The sequence below is a fragment of the Typopeltis vanoorti genome, chromosome 10, assembly GCF_054136105.1.
Source record: "Typopeltis vanoorti isolate ZY-2024b chromosome 10, IOZ_Tvanoo_1.0, whole genome shotgun sequence".
Classification (NCBI taxonomy): domain Eukaryota; kingdom Metazoa; phylum Arthropoda; class Arachnida; order Uropygi; family Thelyphonidae; genus Typopeltis; species Typopeltis vanoorti.
In genome coordinates, this window is record NC_143558.1 from 124810294 (window position 1) to 124832044 (window position 21751).

Below are 21751 nucleotides of genomic sequence, written 5' to 3' on the forward strand. Positions count from 1 at the left end.
AAAAATGTTCTGGGATTGTTTTACACATGAAGTTCCAGGATCACTTGTGCCTATTGACATTATGATGAAAAGTGACCAATACTTGAAAATATTGGAGAAAACAGTGGTCCCACAATTCCAGAAAGACAAAGAACTCATCCTCCAATAGGATCTTGCTCCATGCCACACACACACAAAATAAATAAATAAATATAGTGAAAGAGTTCCTCAAAAATAGCAACATCCAATTGATTCAGTGGTCGGGTAACTTCTGGCATTAACCTAATAGACAATTTGTGAGCCATAGTGAAAAAGAGACTTGGAAAATTAAATTATGATGCAAATGATAACTTAACTGACACAATGAAATAGGAAAAGTTGGTCCTTGTTGGGAATCTAAATAGCAGAGTAGGAAATGATTGTCAGACCTACAAAACTATTTTGGGAAAATTTGGAGAAAAGAGCAAAGCAAATAATAATGGCAAATACCTGTTGATTTCTGCTCAGGACATGGACTAGTTATTACTAACACCATGTTCCAACATAAAAATGTGCACAAATTCACATGGAGAGAAGAGACAAGGAATAAGAAAAGTCTCATTAACTATGTTATTGTTGATAGTGATGTTTTCTCCCTGGTGTAGAACACCAGTATAGAGAGGATTTGAAAATGTAAGTGATCACTATTTAGTTTTGAGAAGGATAAAATTGAATTTCATATTGAAAAGAAGAACATGTAAGAAAGTTTTAAAGCAAATAAAAGTTGAGCAGCTCTCAGATGTGAACTGTAGACTAAAATACACAAACATTATTCAAGAAAAAATGAGAGTTTGAGAACAAGAAGCAAACCATGGAGATTCAATGGCAAATCCTGAAGAAAACATTGATTGATTCAGCCAGAGAGGCATGTGGTGAGGTTGTCTGCAAGGATATAAAAATCAGAACTCCATGGTGGACACAGGAAGTTAAAGAGGCAGTGAAGGAAAAGAAGAAAGCATATCAAAAGTTCCTGTCAAATAAGTCAGCTTGTGTTCTTAGAGAATACAGAGACAAATGTCAGAAAGCGAAACACTGTGTAAAACTAGCTAAACAAAAGTCATGTTAGGACTTTGGCAAGAACATAGAAAATAAATATCAAGAAGGTGGCAAGATTTTCTGGAGGTTGTTGAAGGAGCTCAGAAATGAGGAAAGAGTGCTATAAAAGGAATTAGAGATGATAAAGGTGACATGAAAACTGGAGAAAAAGATTTCCTTGAAGTATGGAGTAATTACTACGAAACAATCAGTGACAGCACAGTGGTAAAAAAACACTGGCCAGACATGCAGTCAGGAATACATATCCATACTTGAAGTAGAGAAAGCCACCCAAAGCTTGAAATGTGGAAAGGCAGCTGAAGTAGATGATATTCGACCAGAAATGCTCAAGTATGGTGGTGAAAAGTATTGCATCAGCTGCACAACATAATTCAGAAGGCCTGGACAGAGAGATAAATTCCAGATGATTGGAGTAGAGCTCTCATAGTACCCATATATAAAAAGGGATATAAGACTGCGAGTGAGAATTACAGAGGTATTTCCCTACTGAGAGTTCCTGGTAAGATTTATGCACTTGAGAAACGGTTGAGAAGGATTGTGGTAGGAAAGCTTGGTGAAGAACAAACTGGATTCAGGCCAAATAGTGGTTGTCAGGATCAGATTTTCACTTTACGACAGATAGGTGAGAAATCATTGGAATATAACAAAGATCTCTATTTAAGTTTTGTAGATCTGGAAAAGGTATATGACAAGGTGCCAAGAGAGAAGCTATTCCAAACACTACAGTTGTGTGGTGTCAATTGGGCATTATATCAAACAATACTTAGTCTTTATTTGAGTTGTAAGTCAGCAGTTTGAATTGAAGGAAGTACAGAAAGATGGTTTAATGTTAAATCTGGTGTCAGACAAGAATGTACATTATCCCCTCTGTTATTCATTATCTATATGGATCACATTGTGAAATGAATGAAAGTGGCATTAAACCTGATATAAAAATTGGATATGTTAATCTCAGCTCTTTACTTTACTCAGATCATGTTATACTTCTAAATAAATCCAGTACAAATCTGCAAGATTCTCTGACTAAATCATATAACTGTTGTAATAAATTTGGTGTGAAAATCAGCAATAACAAGACACAGACGATGAAAATCAGCAGAAACATTGAAAATATCAACTGCATTGTGAATGGAGAACCTATAGAACAAGTAAAACATTTCAGGTACTTAGGCATGGTTTTTAGTGAAGATGGTAAATTAAATAAGGAAATAGACAACAGAATCAACAAAGCTTGTATAGTAGAAAGTCAGCTGAATAATTTTTATATTAATAAGAGAGAAATTAGTGAAAACACTAAATTAGCTGTATACAAGACAGTGTTCAAGCCAATTTTAACTTATGGATCTGAGAGCCGGTTTAGAAATAAAACACTTGACCAAAAACGAGAGACCACAGATATGAGAGCCCTGAGAAAGAGTAGAGGGTGTGAACATATGGCATCAATGGCAATATCAAATTAAAAATGAGGATATTAGGAAAGAACTTGACATTTTTAGCATATAGGAATGTGTTTGCAGAGCTAATCTCATGTGGTATAGTCACTTAATCAGAATGGGAGATGAAAGATTAGCAAAACAAGTGTTATCTGCCAGGTTGCAAGAAAATAACTCAGAGGAAGATCAAGATATAGGTGGATTGATATGGTAAAAAGTGCTTTATACGACAGAAATATAAGATCTGTTGATATTGGAGTCTTGACAGGTAACAGATTGATTTGGAGGAAAATTGTAGATAGGAAGTTAGTGGTGATGTTAGTTTTTCATGTAGTACTATCATATCCTGTACACTCCTTGAGGGTACATGTCAGGAAGTTGATGATGATGAGGACAACTTAATACAATCCATTTGAAAAGTATGGTTTCGAGATGCAGAAATAAGAAAAATGTGTTCTACATTGGTAGAGTCCATACCTAAGCAAATTAATGAACTTATTACGAGCACATATAAATTATTAGGTAAAAGTTGGAGATTTGTACTTAATTTTGTAATTTTATAATTTTTGTAGTTATTTTCTTGCAAGATTAAATTTTTTTCTGAAAATGTAAATGTTCAGATTAATTTGTTTACTGCTGCTTCAGATATTTGATCATGATACTTTTTTTGAATATTGTAGTACTTTATATCTGTGAATGGCTTGGGAAATGTGGTCTTTAGAACATAAATTATTGTAATTATTAGAGTTTATTCTGGAATGGGATCTTCCTACATTGAATGTATCCATGGCACCATGTGTGCTAAACATTTTTTATAACCACTATGTGAGCACTCTCAAGTGGTATCTTTTAGAGCCACAAAAACAATTAAAAAAAATTTTTTTTTTGATACTATTATTCCCTTTTATCTAAAGATGTGCTGAAAACAACTTGAGTGAATATATATAAAAAAATTAAACAAAAAAAACATCATATATTTATCAATGGAGCCTCTGTAGCTCAGTCAGTATAGGCAAATCCCTTTTGTCAAAAAACCTGGGTTCGATTCCTGTCAGTGGAATGAGGAACCTTTATCTCTTTTGATGAAATGTGAGTTAGCCAGTCTCATATGGAGTCAATAAGCAGAGCAATGGTCTTACCATTGCTCTGCTTATTGGAGGCTAATAGTGGCTTGAAAAAGTATCAGGTTTGCTAGAGCAAGGTTTTCAGTCTGTGTAAAACTATAATAAAAAATACAAAAAAAAAAAAAGAAAAAATAATAATATAAACAAATTTTTAACATGCCCCCTCAGTAGTGATGTAATACAAGTTTATAACCACTGATGGGTGGGAGTCAAATAAAAAAACATGGATTCTCAAGTAGTCCCAGGATTTATAGTAAGAGGCTACTTTACACTATATGATCCTCTGCCACCACTACACCAGCCTACAGAACATTTTATGTCTGTCAGTTGCATGTGCACGTGTTTTTCACATGCTATTAACAGGCAGAAAACACACGCAGTTACTTACCTTTAGTTGAAAATAAGCCCCACATAAAGATTCCTCATATCACGATGACAATTACCATTTTCAAATGAAAGGCACATTATTATTATTATTATCAGAACTCCATGGAACAAAAAGACTCATTGCTGGAGGTCCCTGTTATACACACAGTTCATCATACCATGCCTCAAATGCATTCACCATCTTGGTACATACCACATTCTTGGACAATGCATTCCTATCACCCAAAATTCTCCTGCAAAAAAAAAAAAAACTGCTTCTCATCTTGTTGTTCACACTCTCCTAATACAGCTTTCAGGGATGAACTCTCATTCTCTCCCCCCCTCCCCCAATTCCACATTAATAACCTCTTAACAATTTATGTGTCTCAAACATATTTACCTCCTCATCCTATCCACCAATCTCTGCAAATTCCATTTCTCAGTCCATCTTCATTCCATTCCAAAAACTAGAAAACACATTGGTCCGCTGTTTCTGGAACCTTTCCAATATCTTTTGATCCTTTTGAAAATCAGGTGAATAAATCTACACACAGTAATCCATATGCAGCCTGATTAAAGCCTTATAATGGAACCATAACATCTTTATTTCTAGACATCAGTGTCTTCTACATCATTGCCATAATCTGATGCGTTGTCCCCACAATTTTAGCAATGTATCACTGAATTTTTAGGTCATTATCTGCCATTCCCAGATACCTCATCTCTTCCACTTCCTCTAAGAATTTCGATCAGCTGTGTACTCTGCATCCTATTCTGCTTTCCCAATTTGAAAACCTTACATTTAACACTATTGAACTGGTAATTCAACTCATTTGCCAATTCAACCAGCACATTCAAATCCTCTTGCTATATCCACAATATCTGACTTACAAAATTAATAACGGAAAAAACTCACGTACAAAGATTATTTAATAGTATAATTTTCGCCTATGTGTCACAGGCATCTTCAGTACATATTAAGCTCAAATTAAACAATGACTGATGATTCCAAAAAGCACCTCCTAAGTAGCTGATCCACCTAAGGCTCTAGGTAGGCTGACCAGTGATTCCAATTTGCATTTTAGCTTCTCACGAGAATCATTAAAGATCTTTAGGTAAGAACTCGAAGATATGCACATTATAGTATTAAAAGTTTCAACCATTAAAATAGACTCCAGAGCGTTTTTTATGTCCATAATTTCTCTACTTAAGAGGGCAAGAGATTTTTTAGCTTCGTGTAGCTGATTATTTAAAAGAGACTTACTAGTTCTTATTAGCTTTTAAGTAGATCCGATGAGCTTTTGGGGACCTAAAAACTTCTTTTAATTTACAACAAGTTGGAATAACCTGGGCCATCTTACATCATTTAAGGAATATTAATCTGTTAATGTATTTGGCCTTCTTTACCAATACTTTACCGTATCTAGCAGATTGTTTGGAAATAGACTCTCCGTGAAGTCTAGCATTAAGTTTTAAAAGAGGTATACTGTGAGTAGACATATCGATACAAAATTCATAATGGAAAATACTCACGTACAAAGATTATTTAATAGTATAATTTTTGCCTGTGTGTCACAGGCATCTTCAGTACTTATTAAGCTCAAATTAAACAATAACTGACAATTCCAAAAAGCGCCACCTAAGTAGCTGGTGTAAGATAACTAAAAAGGTCAATAAATTTCCTTAAAAAAAAAAATCAATACAATAAAAAGTTAGGAAAGATTAACTGAATTGTAAAGTACTATCTCCCATAAAGGGGATAGATGTAAGCTGCCGGATCTGTTTAAGTTAGAAGAATGAAGTAGAGTTTCACATGTTTCTTTATAAAGGCGTTCCATGAGGAACTGACTTTCTCACTTCTCCTAAGGACAAACTTCCACATCTTAATCATCCAGGTGTCTACCAGATTCCGTGCTCTTGTGGATTATCTTATTTCAGACAAACAGGAAGATCTGCCTCTATTCGGCTAGAAGAACACCAATCTTATATTGAATACTTTAAACCTGAAAAGTCTGGACTTGCAGAACATGCCATCTTCACTAGACATAGAGTTCATTGGAGAAAGACAAGAGTTCTTCATAAGTCAGTTCCTCGTGGAATGCCTTTATAAAGAAACATGTGAAACTCCACTTCATTCTCCTAACTTAAACAGATCCGACGGCTTACTCTAATCTCTTTATGGGAGATAGTACTTTACAAATCGGCTAATCTTTCCTAACTTTTTATTGTATTGATTTTTTTTTTTTTTTAAGGAAATTTATTGACCTTTTTAGTTATCTTACACCAGCTACTTAATGATTTGAACCTGCAGTCTGTTGGTTGGAGAGTAGACACATTAACCACTTAGACAACCAGTCTGGCAATGTAATATTGATAATAATAATAATAACATAATAATAAAATTATTTTTTATCAACTAGTTTTCTTGAAATTGACACAAACATCAATGCATGCTCACTAGACCTATGGTGTGTGCTCAAGCTTGTGTTTTGATTGTTATTCATCTTGATGTTTCAGGAAAGAAATGATAGTACTGAATTGATTTAATTATCATTTCCAATGTTTTGCTGAAGTGAAATCAGCATCGTCAGGTAACAGTATGCTGGCATAAATACATGCAGACAAGGCACTACACGAGTAAGGTAAGATTGAAGTAGGAAAAAACAGAAGAATGTCTGAATTCCTAAATTGCACCATCTAGTGGACTTGATTATATGTTCTTGACCAAGGATCCAACGATGAGTGTTTCCTAAATGTGTGCATCCATATTTGTTGAGGTCATGAGAGCCTCTGCTATTAATGGCTCCTGCAAAAAGTTAAGCAAATTTGAGCACAGTTAGTAGTTGGAAAGGGATCAATCGTTCAATGGTGTTGGCACAATCTCCCTCGCCAAATCTTTGGACTCCCTGGAGGTGTCACATAATAATAATAATGAGACTTAAGGCAGGTGCAGATTCTAAAAATAGTCTCTCATATGTTTTGGTGAAGTAAGATTTTTCTCATTGGATCCTGTGATGGGTATCCAGAGCATGGTCTGTGGATCCTGGAAATTCACAAAGAAAATGTGCCATTATGCCCATTTGTGGATGGCATTGATTTACCCACCTACAAACTAGCTAAATGCTTAGCCAAATGGCTCTCTTGGAAAACTGGCAGCAATACCTCATCATGCATAAAGAAATCTGCTCCCTTTAAGGCCAGTAGAGAAAACCTCACTCTCCACAGCAATAATGCCCATTTTTTCATATCTCGTCCTGGTTCACCAGTATTTATTCCAGTTAAAGAAACCTTTGACCTAATCCAAGCTGAAATTCCTCTTGATATTTCAACCCTGTTTCATTTCACCATGAACTCAGGGTATTTCATTTGGCTAATTCTAGGAACAAATGTAGGATACACCATGGGCTTTCTGCTTCATTCTCTCCATCTTCTCCTCTAGCTAACTACCTTATGGAAAGAGGAAAAAGCCTTAAACTGTCCTCCCACAAACCTGCTGTTTTGCCATATGGTTCAGACACACCAAACATCTTTCTATCTCATGAATAACCAATTTCCAAGGATCTAGTTTGCTGTAGTGAAAGAAAGCAACAACATTTTACTTTTATTGGTTTTTGATGTTCACTGTCTGCTTAAAATCCATACATACAGGTAAATCATCCACTAACCATCATGCTTCCATCTCTCCTAGCAGTATGTGGCATTATAAAATCTCTGGTCAGCAGGACAAAATTAATTTGCTCTGATGACAGCGCATTCGCTTCTGAACTCAACCACTTATACAATATTTGGATTTTCCTGGTGTCTGTTAAGTACCCTGCAGTAACTATCACACTGGCCACACAGGCAAGGCAGTCAACATCAGAATCTCAGAGCACGAAGATTATGTCTATTAATATCATACTGGCTGCTCATAACTTGCAGACTATGCATTGGATATCCATTGGAATTGGAAAAAGACTACCTTACTGAAACAAATATTACAAACCCTTACTATTCCTGGAATCTGCTTCTGTCCTAAAAAAACATTCTGACCTCAACAAATAAATATGTATTAAATTGCTCAATGGATGCAATGTAACTCAATGGATCTGGACTCTTCTGGCAAGACATTGCCTCATGTCACAAGGCTTGTGTTGTGCAATCATGGTTCGAAGAGCATATCTGGCATTCTGTGTGCTCCCTTGGCTCCCTAATTTTTTATGATTTGAATTTCTTCAAACATTTGTGGATCATGTGGAACTCATTATCTGCTGGTCAGTGCCAGTTCCTTGGTTGTTGACCGCCAGTATGTTATTCTGTCCTGTTGGCCCACAATACTTCAGGTCCCCTTTCAGGGTCTGGTGGAGTCAGTGAGATGGGTGCAAACAGTTATCTTGGCCAAAGGAGGCTCAACACACTACTAGGTATGTGGTCATAATGAGTATATCTTAACCATAGTAGACTTAAAAGTAATTGTGTTAAGAAAATCCCTTCTCTTCCAGATGTTCCATACACATTAGCCAGTGGAGGCGAGGGACCTCATAGTACTATGCCCTCTGGTTTGCATATTTTGTGTGATAAAAATATAGAAATATAGTGATCTCTGGTGAAAAAACCCTTTCTTTTATAGTGATATGTTGTCATTCAGTAGAATATTGGTGTAGAGAGAAAGTGATATAAAAACTGACCTATGATATCTGAATTCTGAATAATTCAGATATCATAGGTCAGTTATATATATATGAAATGATGTCGCCAATGGGGAGAAGGGATCAGAGATTTTATGGATTTTCAGTAATCTGCATAATACTGGGGTAGGTTGGGATAAAGGGTTTGTTTATATTTGATTCAGAAGGTTAGGAAGTTAATTTTGGGGTAATCCTTTTAGTGTTTTATTCTGGAAGTTTTTAGGTCATAATTTGAGTTTTAAGTTTTTTAGCCAATGAAATGGTTTTTTTTTTTGGTTTTTTTTTTTAGTTATGCACTGGTGTTAGTGCATGCAATAAAAAAAATTAGACCATAGTTGAGTTAACCTTATTTGCTCTTATACTGACAGTTTTTTTTTTTTGACATATTTTTGAGAGTAGAGCAATGACTTATGGAGATGGGCCTTGCATTTGTGCCCCTCCTCATAATATCTTCACGAATAGATGAAATATCACTGTCATTGGTCTATGTTTAATTAATCCTATGTGTTGTGTTTCATTTCAATTAAACTATCACTATGAGCTCTTTAACCAGCACTTATGACATACATGCTTGATGATAAACCATGGTGAGACTATGGCACGAAAGCAAAACAGAATGCAAGCAGCAACTTTGATTATCATAACAATTATAAACAGTTTTGCTTTCCACAAAAGTTACAGGGGCATGGGAAATATACCAATCTATGTAAATGTTCAAACTGAAGTTGTGCTCTAAAAAACCCTTTGCCAGTTACATGAAAACTATCTTTGCTCTGCTAGTTGCATTTCTTTAGTACTTACCAACACAACCACCAACCAACCAACCAACCAATTACACATGGAGTTTTTACAATTCAACCTAGATCTTTTGTCTATTCTCCCATAAATTTCCAAAACTTCTGCACATAAAGAATTTTCAGAAATTCTTTATGCACTTATCAGAATCATATTCAAAAATTTTCCATCCATACTACATTCTTCTGCCCTTTATCAATAAAAAAATTCGACCTCTCACATCCAGATAGTATCATGTTACATCACTTAAAAAAAAAAGTCAGAAATCTTCTCCTCCAAATCTTGTACACCAAGGAAAATCATATTCCAGTTTATCACAAGAATAAGCACATTAAGTCACTGCTCTTCTTATTAGAGGTGAAATAGCTATTGCCATGCTTCATGTCTAGAGTAGTGTCTCCAGTTTCTCTTCCCCCTCTCTCTCTCTTCACTCATGCTGTGGAGATGATGTCCTTGATGAACATGCTCATCACACCATAAATGACCTGGGTACCATCTCCATTAATAGGTATAGCAGTGAAGTAGGCTTACTGCTAGATAGTATATTCTCCTGAACTGGTAACATGTCACGAGGCCTCCTGATTGTAGATAATCTTGGTGCTGTTTATTCTGCCATATAATGCCTGAAAGGTGTCTGAGTAGGACAACATGGTTTGAACTAGAGTCTAGGCACTCCCTGTTGAAATCATATTCAAAAGTTTTCCAACCCAACTGCATTCTTCTTCTCTGTATCAACAAAAAAATTCCACCTCTCACATCCAGATAAGTATCATGCTACATCACTTAAAAATAAGGTTGACGTTTTGGCAGAAATCTTTTACTCCAAGGAAAATCATCTTCCACTTTATCACAAACAGCTTATCTCTTCTGTTCTTTCAGCAGAAAATATCTAAAAAAAATCACAGAATAAATACAGATACTAATAAGCTGGCCAAAAAAAAAAATCTGTGCTGACTCACCAATAAGACAAATATTGCAGTAGTGAGATGTCAGTCTGGGTGGTGTAATGTATCGCAGTTGCATGTTCACTTCTGGATTTGGTCTGTTTTATATGTTTTTGTTAATGCTATGGGTCATTTCCTCCTGTGTGACTACCATTGTTGAAGCAGATATGTTAACTACTTATATATTAGTGTGGTTTTCAATCTGTGAGACATGAAGGAAAAAACTCATGCATTTTATCAGTGTTACATGAAAATTTATTTTTATTTATTTAATGATATATTACCATTCTCACACATTTTCAGTTCTGATTCTTATGTCTTGAATCACTTTTATGGGTAGCAGGGGGTTGCAATTTATTCTAAGTGTTATACAAATTTGAAGGTAAACATTCTGAATCACGAAAAGCATAATCAGTCATCAAAAACTCTCGGTAAAGTAAACTTTTAAGTCTACATGCTTGCATGCGTGTGTATGCGCGCGCGCACACACACAGTATTGTACATTCTGAATTTTTATTGGTCCTGAAACACTAGCATTTGGGCATGGCAGGTGATGTCATATGATACAGGAGCAACTGAGAAAACAGTCGCAAAGCATTTATCATACATTTATAGAATAAATATAAATAAATAAACAAAAACAGGCAATAATAGCCGTAAAAATAATAAATAAATTATAAGTTCTAGGGCAAAAAAAAGTCTGTAATACTTCTTTCTCAACTTTCCAAGTTTTAATATCCACTATTAATGATTCAAATATTATCTGTTTCATTAATGAGTATGAAATAAGCCACTTTCTGTGTCTTGCCCCCATCATTTCAAGTTATTATGCCATGATAACCTGGTTACTTTGCTGTATGCCTGAGTGCTCTCAAAGATAAAATCATGCATTAATATCCTACTTCCTATCTTTGCTGTATTCCATTATGACAAAATCAGCAATAATAGCTGATTTTGTCATAATGTCTTAATAGGTATAGTAAGTAACTTAATAGGTATAGTAAGTAACTTAATAGGTATAGTAAGTAAGGTAAAAATACAAAAGAAAAAACTATTTATGATGTAAAACATGCTATAGAATCACCATTATATAAATAAAATTATGATTAAACTCACGCTCCTGTTCTGATTTTTTTTTTTTTTTAATCATCTAAAAATTCTCGCTCCTCATAGATTAGTGCTTTATTCAAATCTTACTAATAAGTCTTCTGGTCTTGATAGTATTTCTTTAATCATGCAGAAAACTTGTGTTCCTCAGAGACCTTTTCGAATGCTATATTTTTTTTAAAATCTATAATAGAATATGGACAGGCTGATTATATTCAGTTTGATTGGTTAAATTGCAAATGAGAACAGATACCTTTACTTTCAGCTGTTTGCTTATGAAGAATTTATACTGTCCTCTATCATTCTGTTTCATTTTATTATTATTATTAGTATTCAGGCCTCCATGGAGTAAAAAGACTCATCACAGGTTCCTAGGAAAACACAATCTATCAAGACTCATCGTGGGAGGTCCCTCCTAGGAAACATAAAGTGTATCATACCACTCCTTAAACTCATCGACCATTCTCACTCTCACCACTCTATCAGGCAATGCATTCCACGGTTCAACTGCGCTCCATGCAAAGAAACCACTCCTCATCCTCTTGTTCACAGTTTCCTTTCATAACTTCCAGGGATGGCCCCCCTTGTCATCACTTCTTCCCGCTGTTCATCCAAGCAAAAGAACTCCCCAGCCAACCCTGTAACCACCTCTCAACAGTTGAGTCTCAATCATATCACCTCTCCTTCTTCTATTCACCAAACTCTGCAGTCTCTTAGCCGATCCTCATAACTAACATTGTACAATCCTGAAACCATCTTTGTTATCTGCCTCTGCCCTTTCCACAGTTAATTTATCCCCTTCAAATCCTGGGGACCAAATTTAAGAACAACAGTCTAAGTGTGGTCTGATCAGGGTCTTATACAACAGAATGATAACTCTTTTATCTCTACAGGTCAGCATCCTTTTTCATTATTGCAGCAATCCTCTGTTTAAATGTCATCATCATGTATTTCACTTTGAACCAATCACACAGAATATCCTTATTGTGCACTCTTGACAAAATGGAATGACAACATGCATTTATGTACTCACACTGTGGTACCAATGCATGCAATTCCACTAGATGAGCCATACACAGAGCTGTTGTGCAGCTGTAGCAGGCATATTCACATCAATGTGTAAACACTATTCATGCATCATTTATTAGATGAGAAGTTTGATATAGTGAGTAAAGAGACCTCTTTATTCATTATAAAGTTGAGAAGCTTTATAGTGAATAAACAAAATAACAAAATAAATTCCAAAAATTGTGAGAAGCTTGGGAGCTGGACATTTCTAATAAATGAAAGATATACACATTTATGTTACTGTCCATTTATATCATGTTGTCTATGTATTATACTACTACTACTATCAATAATAATAACACACTGTTTAGCTAAAAACATTTGTGCTTGGTTGGTTTTTGGTTTAGTTTCAAAGCCATCTTGTAAATATTTATTTTGTTATTTTCCTTCCAGGAAAATATTTTGCCTCAACAGGTGGCTTTGGAACTGAGCTAGATCACTGTAATGGGATGTAATTACAGGTTAGTGTATAAACTTGTAGTATGCCTGTTATTTTAATTAACTTTTAAAAACTATATTGCAAAGAATTAGTGAGAAAAAATTATGTGACTATAAAAAGATTATAGAAATACTGCACAAGTATTACCACTGCTTTAATGAGTCAACCTCTTAGACAATGGGATTCAGTATCGATCCTACATGTGCAGCTTAACCTAAGCCTGTATAGTCAGGTAGGCTTATATCATTATTTAGAAGTTTAAGATCTGTGTAATGGTATAGGCAACATTGATGGAGCAGAGGAAATTTAAAGGGGTTGTGATTCTCTTTTCCCTTAAGAAGGAATTCAACTCTGCGTAAAGCTCAATATCCCAAAATGATTATCACTGCGATTTTAGTAGAGGTTGTCATCATTTACATGTTATTACAACTTGATAGCATATTGGTAAATAACATAAAAGAGTTACAGAAGGAAATCAGAGCACATGAATGAAAACATCAGATCCTGTGGATGAGGTGCTTAAGGGTCAAAGCTGGATAACTGGGAGCAGACTTAATCGTAACCTTTTAAGTAATGTGGAAAACCAGTGCTTCTGACCTAATGTTATCTTCATCATCTTGTTATGCACATTGTTTGATATCTGCCTGAATAATGAATGAATGAGGATGGGCTGGAAATTTGGATTTAGCCAACCAAACTGTATTCTTATTGGCTTAAACCATAATGCAAAACTATGGCACAACATGACAGAATTTCATGCATGGTAGGACATCACCAAGTTAAACAAGGTCTCCATTGCTTTCAGCTGGTATCTAGAGTGAACAGTGAAGAGTCAGCTACTGGAACAAATCTCAAATCAGCATCATCAGAGTTCAAGATACTCACACCATCAACATAAGAAGCATCAATGGAAAAGAAATGGCACTAACTGAAGAACAGGATAAGTCCAATCAACATAATATTTAGTATTGAAACAAAGAGGACCAAAACAGGTGAGAATCTTTTTAGCAACAAATGCAAGATGTTACATTCAAGCAATAACAATTAGGGAAAAGGTGTAGCAGCTATAGTATTTAACACTAAATATGAGGATAGTCTTCTTGAATTGTGGGCAGTATCGAGTAGAGTGATATGGGCGAATATGAGAATGAGGAACTGGACAATGTGACTTATTTGTGCCTGTGGACCAGTAGAAGGTGACATGAAAACTAAGGAAGAAGTGGACGAATTTTTCCAGGTATTTAGAGAAGGCAGCTGGCACAATGAAAAAGAAAATGTTGGCCCTTGTTGGAGATCTAAACAGCAGAGTAGGAAATGATTACCAGACATATAGAAATGTTTTCAGAAAATTTGCAGAAAAGATCAAAGATAATAATAATGGTAAGTCTCTGCTGGATTTCTTTTCAGCAGAAATCCAGCTGAGAATGACTAACATCATGTTCTAAAATTAAAATGTGCACAAATTCACATGGAAAGAAGATTCAAAAATAAAAGCTTCATGGACTATATTATTGTTGAGAGGGATGTTTCTCTGCTGGTTCAGGATACAAGGGTATGGAGAGGATTTGAAATTGGAAGTGATCACCATTTAGTGTTGAGCAGGATAAAATTGAATTTCATATCAAAAAGAAGAGTGTGTAAAAAGTTTTACAGCAAATCAAAGTTGAACAGTTTTTAGAGGTGAACTGTAGACTCAAATACACAAACATTATTCGAGAAAAAATGAGAGATTGAAAACAAGAACTGAACCTTGATAATTCATTGGCATATCCACTGTGAATGAAGTACTGTGTAAAACTAGCTGAACAAAAGTCATTGGAAAACTTTGGTGAGAACATGGAAAATAAATATCAGGAAGGTTGCAAAATATTTTGAAGGCTATTGAAAAAGCTTAGGAATGGAGGAAAGAGTACTGTAAAAGGAATCAGAGATGATAAAGGTGACATGAAAACTGAAGATATTCTAGATTTCTGGTGTAATTACTTTGAAATATTACTAGAAGAAACAAGCACTGACAGCACTGTGGGAGAAAACACACAGGAGCACAATCAGGAATACATATCAATACTTTAAATAGAAAAAAAGCCATCAAAAACCCGAAATGTGGAAAGGCAGTGTAGATGATATTCAACCAGAAATGCTCAAATAGGGAGTTATAAAAGTTTTACATTGACTGCACTTCATAATTCAGAAGGGCCTGTTCAGAGGGTTGCATTTCAGATGATTGGAGAAGAGCTCTTGTAGTATCCATTTATATAAAGAGAAATAAAACTGAATGTGAGAATTGAAGAGGAATTTCCCTACTGACTATTCCTACTAAGATTTATGCAAGTATACTTGAGAAATAGCTAAGATAAATTGTGGAAGAGAAATTTAAAGAAGAATAAACTGAGTTCAGGTCAAAGAGAGGTTGTCTGGATCATTTCACTAAGATAAATACTTGAGATAATGTACAATGTATATATTGGGTGTATGTTATCTCCACTGTTTTTCATCATCTCCATCAGTGATTTTCAGCCGATAAATCAACTGGTGTTGATTTATTGGTTGAAACTGAGTGTGCCGCGAGATTTATGAAAACAAATTAATTGAAAGAAATAATGTTGTAATTTGCACATTTATTTATTAGTGTCTGGTCTTCCATCTTGTGTGTGTAAATCAATCAAAATTATGCCTATTTTTTGCCAGATCATCAAAAAAATTAAAAGAATATATTTTTAGTGTGCTGCAGAATTTTAATAATTAGTCTATGTGTGCTGTGTTATGAAAAGGTTGAAAATCACTGATCTACATGGATCACATTATGAAGGAAAGTGGTATTAAACCTGATATCAAAATTGGAGTGTTAATCTTAGTTCTTTATTTTATGCAGATGATGTTATACTTCTAAATAAATCCAGTACAAGTCTGCTGTATTCCCTGACTAAATTGATTAACTGCTGTGATAAATTGGTATGAAAATCAGTAATAAAAAGACAATGATAATAGGCAGTAACATTGAAAACATCAACTGTATCCTGAATGGGGACCCCATAGAACATGTAAAACACTTCAGCTATTTAGGCACAATTTTTAGTAAAGATTGCAAATTAAATATAAAAACAGATAACAGAATGAGAGAAGATGGTATGATAGGAAGTCATCTGAATAAATTTATATGGAATAAGAAGGGAAATAATCAAAACACTAAAGTAGTTGTATATAAGTTTGAATGCTGTCTTGTGACAGCATTCAAACTAATTTTAAATTATGTATCTGAGATTCTTTCTTTTAAGGTTACACGGTGATCAGCATTCATATTTATAACTTTAGGGACACAAAAACACACGCGTTGAAAAGATTATTTTATTAATTACTAATAAAAGAAAACTTGACGTTTCGACCCCTGTATCAAGGTCATCAGAAGGATACATGCGTATAAGGAACCAAGCTACATGCTCTAGCCCTGTATACCGGTAAACTAAATCAGTGTAGTTAATTAATCCTTTTTCCTAGCCTGATCTTTAGTGATTAAAAAAAAAAAAAAACTACAATAAACTGCTAAAGTCCTCATGTATTAATATTCTTCTGGATTTTACAGTTCTGATTGTTATAATATGATTTCCTTCAGCTGCTGTTGAATGTTACAAATACTTCACCAGGTTGTCTTCTTGTAGTGGGATTTTTCTTCGGCTAGTTTAGGTGGTTTTTACAGGTTATAGATGGGTCCTCCACATTCTTGGAATGGTTAGGCCATCATTTTTGTTGAGATTTGGGTTATGTTTGAGCATTTCATATGACTTTAAATTTCCTCTCAAACCAGGTTTTGGTGTGGTGTAGGGACTTATTTAGGATCACTAAAATATGTAGTGTCATCTAAGTTTTAATTTGACCATTTTTAATGTCAGAATTCTTTTTCAGCTGGATGAGATTTGATGAAACTTGATGTTTAGGATCACTATCAAAATTTAGTTGCATTATGATTACATCTGTATAAAATTATATAATGCAAATGACAATAAATAATCTTTCTGTACAGTATACAAGTTGAAAATGGATTTTAGGATTAATTGTTGTGATAATGAATCACTATGAACTTTTTATGATCATCTCAGATCACTTGCTGGCCTGATTCAAGTAGTTTGTGTATTTACTCTCCAGTAAGAGGGCATGGATATACAGCAATCTCTCGATTAATGTGCCTAATGCATTCTTTAAAATGGGAATATTAATAGAAAATGCACTAACCAAATATAATAACCTATGAGAAAATGTATAATTCATTCCTCAAATTTCTTTTTTGACCCTTAATTTTTTTTATAAAAAAATTAGGGTATATCTAAGGTTTTAAAGGAAAACCACAAAAAAACAGTGGTTAAAGGAAAACCACAAAGCTGAAAACTTTGTGGTTTTCCTTTCTTTTTCATAATTGATAGCCTTTCTTTCAAGGTTGCAAAGAGACTTAATGCTTTTGATATAAAAAGGTTAGTGCTTAGCCGGATCCATTTTTGGTTACAATCTTCGATCCATATAGAAAGAAGTTTCTCTAATTCAGCCATCATAATACTTTGATTTTGAGTGGTTCTGCATGCATGATGCACTTGAAGCAGCCTTACCTTTTTCTTTGTATTCAGCAGTTTTGCTTAAAATTGCTCTTATAGTTAATTCGTCCATTTTGTGTTCTTGTCCTGTCTTTGCTCTGGACTCGCCTTGTTTATTTTTCTTTATTTCAAGTTTTTCTTCTAATGAGATTACTTTTTCGAATGTTTTTCCCACTTCCACTTTTTTGCTCGCTAATTCTTTTACTCATGATTAAAGGTTGGGAAAATACTTTAAAATAAAAAAGTAAGAAAATCAATTGCAAAGGAGGCATGAAATATGATCAGCAAAATGCTGTGTAATTAGCAGATAACAAATTTTGACGGTAAATTTGGAACATAATGTACATCGAAATAGTGTAGTATGCCATTAAAAAATAACTTTGCAAAATGCTTTAAATTGGTAATTGGTAAGTGATTTTTTTTAATAATTAGCCATAAAAAATTTATAGATAAAACATTTTTTTAAATCTGTAACATTTATTTTTATTTTATTTTTTATTTTAAGATGTATATAGGTACACTAATCAAATTTTAGAGGTGCATTAATTGCATTTGGATATAGAAAAAAAAAATTAAGCACTAATTGAAAACGTACTAATGGGAGATGCATTAATCGAGGGATTGCTGTATATGTAATTGGCTTTCGGTGGTGGATAATTTTATTGCCTGGTGCACTGCTCTGCTTATTTAAGGCCTGAAGTGGCTTGAAAAAAGTTCTGTATTTGGTTTCTGGAGCAGTAATTTAAAAAATGCATAAAATATATATAATTAATATTATATAAATTTATTATAATATTAAATGTAATAATTTATTTTAATTTAATATAATAATAAATATTTATTAATATAAATAAATGTTTATAATGATAAATATATAATAATAAATAAAAAATAAAATAAAACATTAATAAAAAGAGAAAAAATATCCTTAATGCATTCACAGTACTAATGTGCTATATAGATTTTAGACTTTCAACCTTTTATTGGTTTAGTTCACATTAAAAAAAAATCCAGATGAACTGATAGTATTGCAGTGCTCTGTGTTGGGCATAGATGACAACTGGGAAAGAAGAAACGGACTGATATTTTTTCCCCAAAAGTTGGAGGTTGTAGTTCTTGAAAATCTGTAGCATTTATTTTTATTTTTCAATTTTATTTTATTTTTTGTTTTAAGATGTATGTAGGCACACAAATCGAATTTTAGAGGTGTATTAATTACATTTGGATGAATATCCAGATAAGGATGTTGCAATACTTCATAAATTAGGCTGTTCCAGAGAACAGAGATAGATAGAATAAACAATAAGAGAAGAAGGGATGTCATTGTGTTTGCAGGTTTGGGTTGTAAAGGGAATTTCTTATTGCCATAATATTGAAATTTTACATTTTTCCTTTCTCTTTCTATCATTTTGTGCTTTACTTATGGTGATTATCATACAGTGCACTACAACATTGAAGAGCTAATTGATGCATCCAATAATCTGGTGCCCATATTACTATTTGTGTTTTTGTTTTAAGTGATTAAGTGAGTTTTGTTATAGTTTTATGGTTTTGTTTCTTTTTATACCACTCAGTTTTTATATTAATACCCAATTTCTTCTTAAGTCTAATAGCATATGAACAAAACTAGGTGTCTCTGCTGAGCTCAAAAATGGCTTCTATGGTTATTCTAGAAACAAAAGCTTATTCATCTAGTACTGTTGGACAGAAGGCTGAAAAGAAAGAAGAAACTTAACACTGAAGTTGAGAATCTGAATATTAAGCACTATCCCAAATGCAAGAACAATATTCAGTGGTTGAAGCAATCTGTAGTTTGCTTCAGAATACAAACTACAGATTACAAAGGACAGGACAGCACTGGGAGGAATAAAAATAAAGAAAAATTTGAACTGTGAAAGAATGTGACTAACTGTTGTATGTGTTTCGTTACCAAAAATACATCTTAAGAACAGTGACCCTGAAAATATCTGTAGTACATAGATACTGCAGAAACTGAATCCTTTCTGAAAGAGAGCAGAATGAATTGGTGAAAAATAGGCTGTTGAACAATCTAATAACTCACTGATGTATTGAAGAGCCAAGGATTTTTAAGTGTTTTTTAAGCATATCCCCAATTGCAAGAATAGTATTCAGCGATTGGAGGGATCTGTGGTTTATTATTATTACGTAACACCTCCAGGGAGTCCAAACACTCATTGAGGGAGGGCACTTACTCTACAACTCTCAGTCTCCATCACTCTAACCACCAACTGCAACTACCTTCAATCACATACGCAAATGCCATCTATCGCTGACCACCACTAGTATTTTTACAGACACTCCAAACATCCATGCCTATGGCAGGATTCGAACCTGCAGCCTTTTGGCTGGAGAGCGGATATGCTAACCACTCAACCAGTGGTGAGCTATAAGGGGCTCGCACGAGCCCTTACTTAAATTTTTCTCAAATTTGCAAGCCCCTTGTTCTTCTTGTTTACTTTTTTATTTCTTCAAAAAAAATTTTTTTTTGCAACATATTAAGCAACAAACTCATACGGTAACCTAACAAAAATTAGTCTATTTGGCAGCGTATAGATTATTTGGAATTATTGTTTCAACTCCTCTTTGACGAATGCGCCCAAGTTTGAAAATAAAATAAGCACATGCACTATCTTTACTCTTCTTCGTTCTGGTAGTCAATCATATGGTAAAACCAGTAGCCAATCAAATGTTTTGTGAAAGATTTCATTCTTATTATATTTTGATAGTTAAAAAATTGTTTTCTTATGTAAGATAAATTAACACAATTGATTGCATGCAAATATTTCATGTTTAGATCATGAAATATTTGTTTAAAAATGATAGCCTTTAGACGTTGATTGTCCTCATACTTTTTGATTGGAATTTATATATAAGCTGTATTAATAAAAGTTTTGGTGTGAAATACGGCTTTTTTTTTTTTTTTTTTTCTCGACGATTCCCTTTGTTAAAATTTCCATAGCTCACCACTGCACTCGACCAACTAGGCCAGCACTATAAGAGAGCATATAAAGAGCACAAGGAATAGCTTCTTATAGCTGGTTTTCTTCAGAAAGCATCATTCTACCTTTGGTTCTGACTTTTTTAGTAGTTTGCTATAGTGAGCAAGTTTGTTATAATTGGTTTTGCTGTAGTAAGAGACTACTGTGTATCACGCATATACATTTCCTGTTTATCATACTAAATATTCTTTGTTATTTTTAGGGAAATCTATCAGAAATGATTGAGAGAGTTATAATATCTCAGACAGCAAATGTGTTTTGTCATCCTGATATTTTTCCTGGGATAAATCCTAGTATCCAGCTTGTGGATCTTTTAATAGATTATACTGCTGAAGAAAGTAAGTTTATTTTCTCTTTCAAATTTTCTTAAATGTTATGATATTTCTCATCCTTTCATTATTTGCTGTTATGAAAGTTCACTTGTTAATCCCTCATTTGATAATTGAAAATATAACATTTCCTATAAACACATAATTGTTAGAATGAAATATTGTATGTATTTCAACAGATTGTATACTATTTCGACAGAGTAGATGATAGTTCATGTAGTCCTTATATTTATTAAGTGAGGAAAGAGGAATGAGAATAACAAGTGTTAACAAGCAAGTTATGTAACTGCAACAATAATCCTAATCTCAGCAAGTTTCAACATTCCCATTCCCTGTTGAAAATAGCATGTTGTGTAAAGTAAATTGAGTTATATAGTATTTTCTTTTTTGGATTACTGTTTGGGTTACTGCATTAACTAATGGCAAGAAGAAAATAAAAGAATGGTGAATTAAAATAATGTAAATTAAAGAATAATATAAACCATTTTATTCTTTTTGGAGGACTAATAGCATATCTACTATTTTAATAATACTCTGGCATATTACAATATTTATTATGCAGGCTGCTCCAGGACTCATTTAGGAAAGTCCCTTTTTTTGTTGTCCACTGCCCACATATCTATTAGAACTCTGTATCATCACTGGGAGGTGACCTTCCAGTGATGGTACAGGTGCCCTTTTCATACTTTCTCTTTTTCTTTACAGTTCTTCCCGTATTCTTTGCTCTACTTCTCCTGAGTTTTTTTACTATCCTTTTTCCAGACAACCATCACTGGGATCCAACGCCCTTCCACCATGCTCACCA

General features: G+C 33.9%; 1 protein-coding gene across 6 annotated transcripts in view; it reads left to right on the forward strand.

The window, feature by feature from the left end:
* The window catches only part of Ube4A (Ubiquitination factor E4A), a 346330-nt gene that overhangs the window by 86025 nt on the left and 238554 nt on the right, over window positions 1-21751 (forward strand). For 5 of the 6 annotated variants that reach the window (XM_090399157.1, XM_090399156.1, XM_090399154.1 and 2 more), the window contains exon 6: window positions 20820-20955. In XM_090399157.1, the coding sequence (XP_090255283.1) occupies window positions 20820-20955 (136 nt within the window). Of the gene's footprint in view, window positions 1-12971; window positions 13040-20819; window positions 20956-21751 lie in introns of all 6 variants that reach the window. The other variant, XM_090399158.1, reaches the window with a different exon arrangement.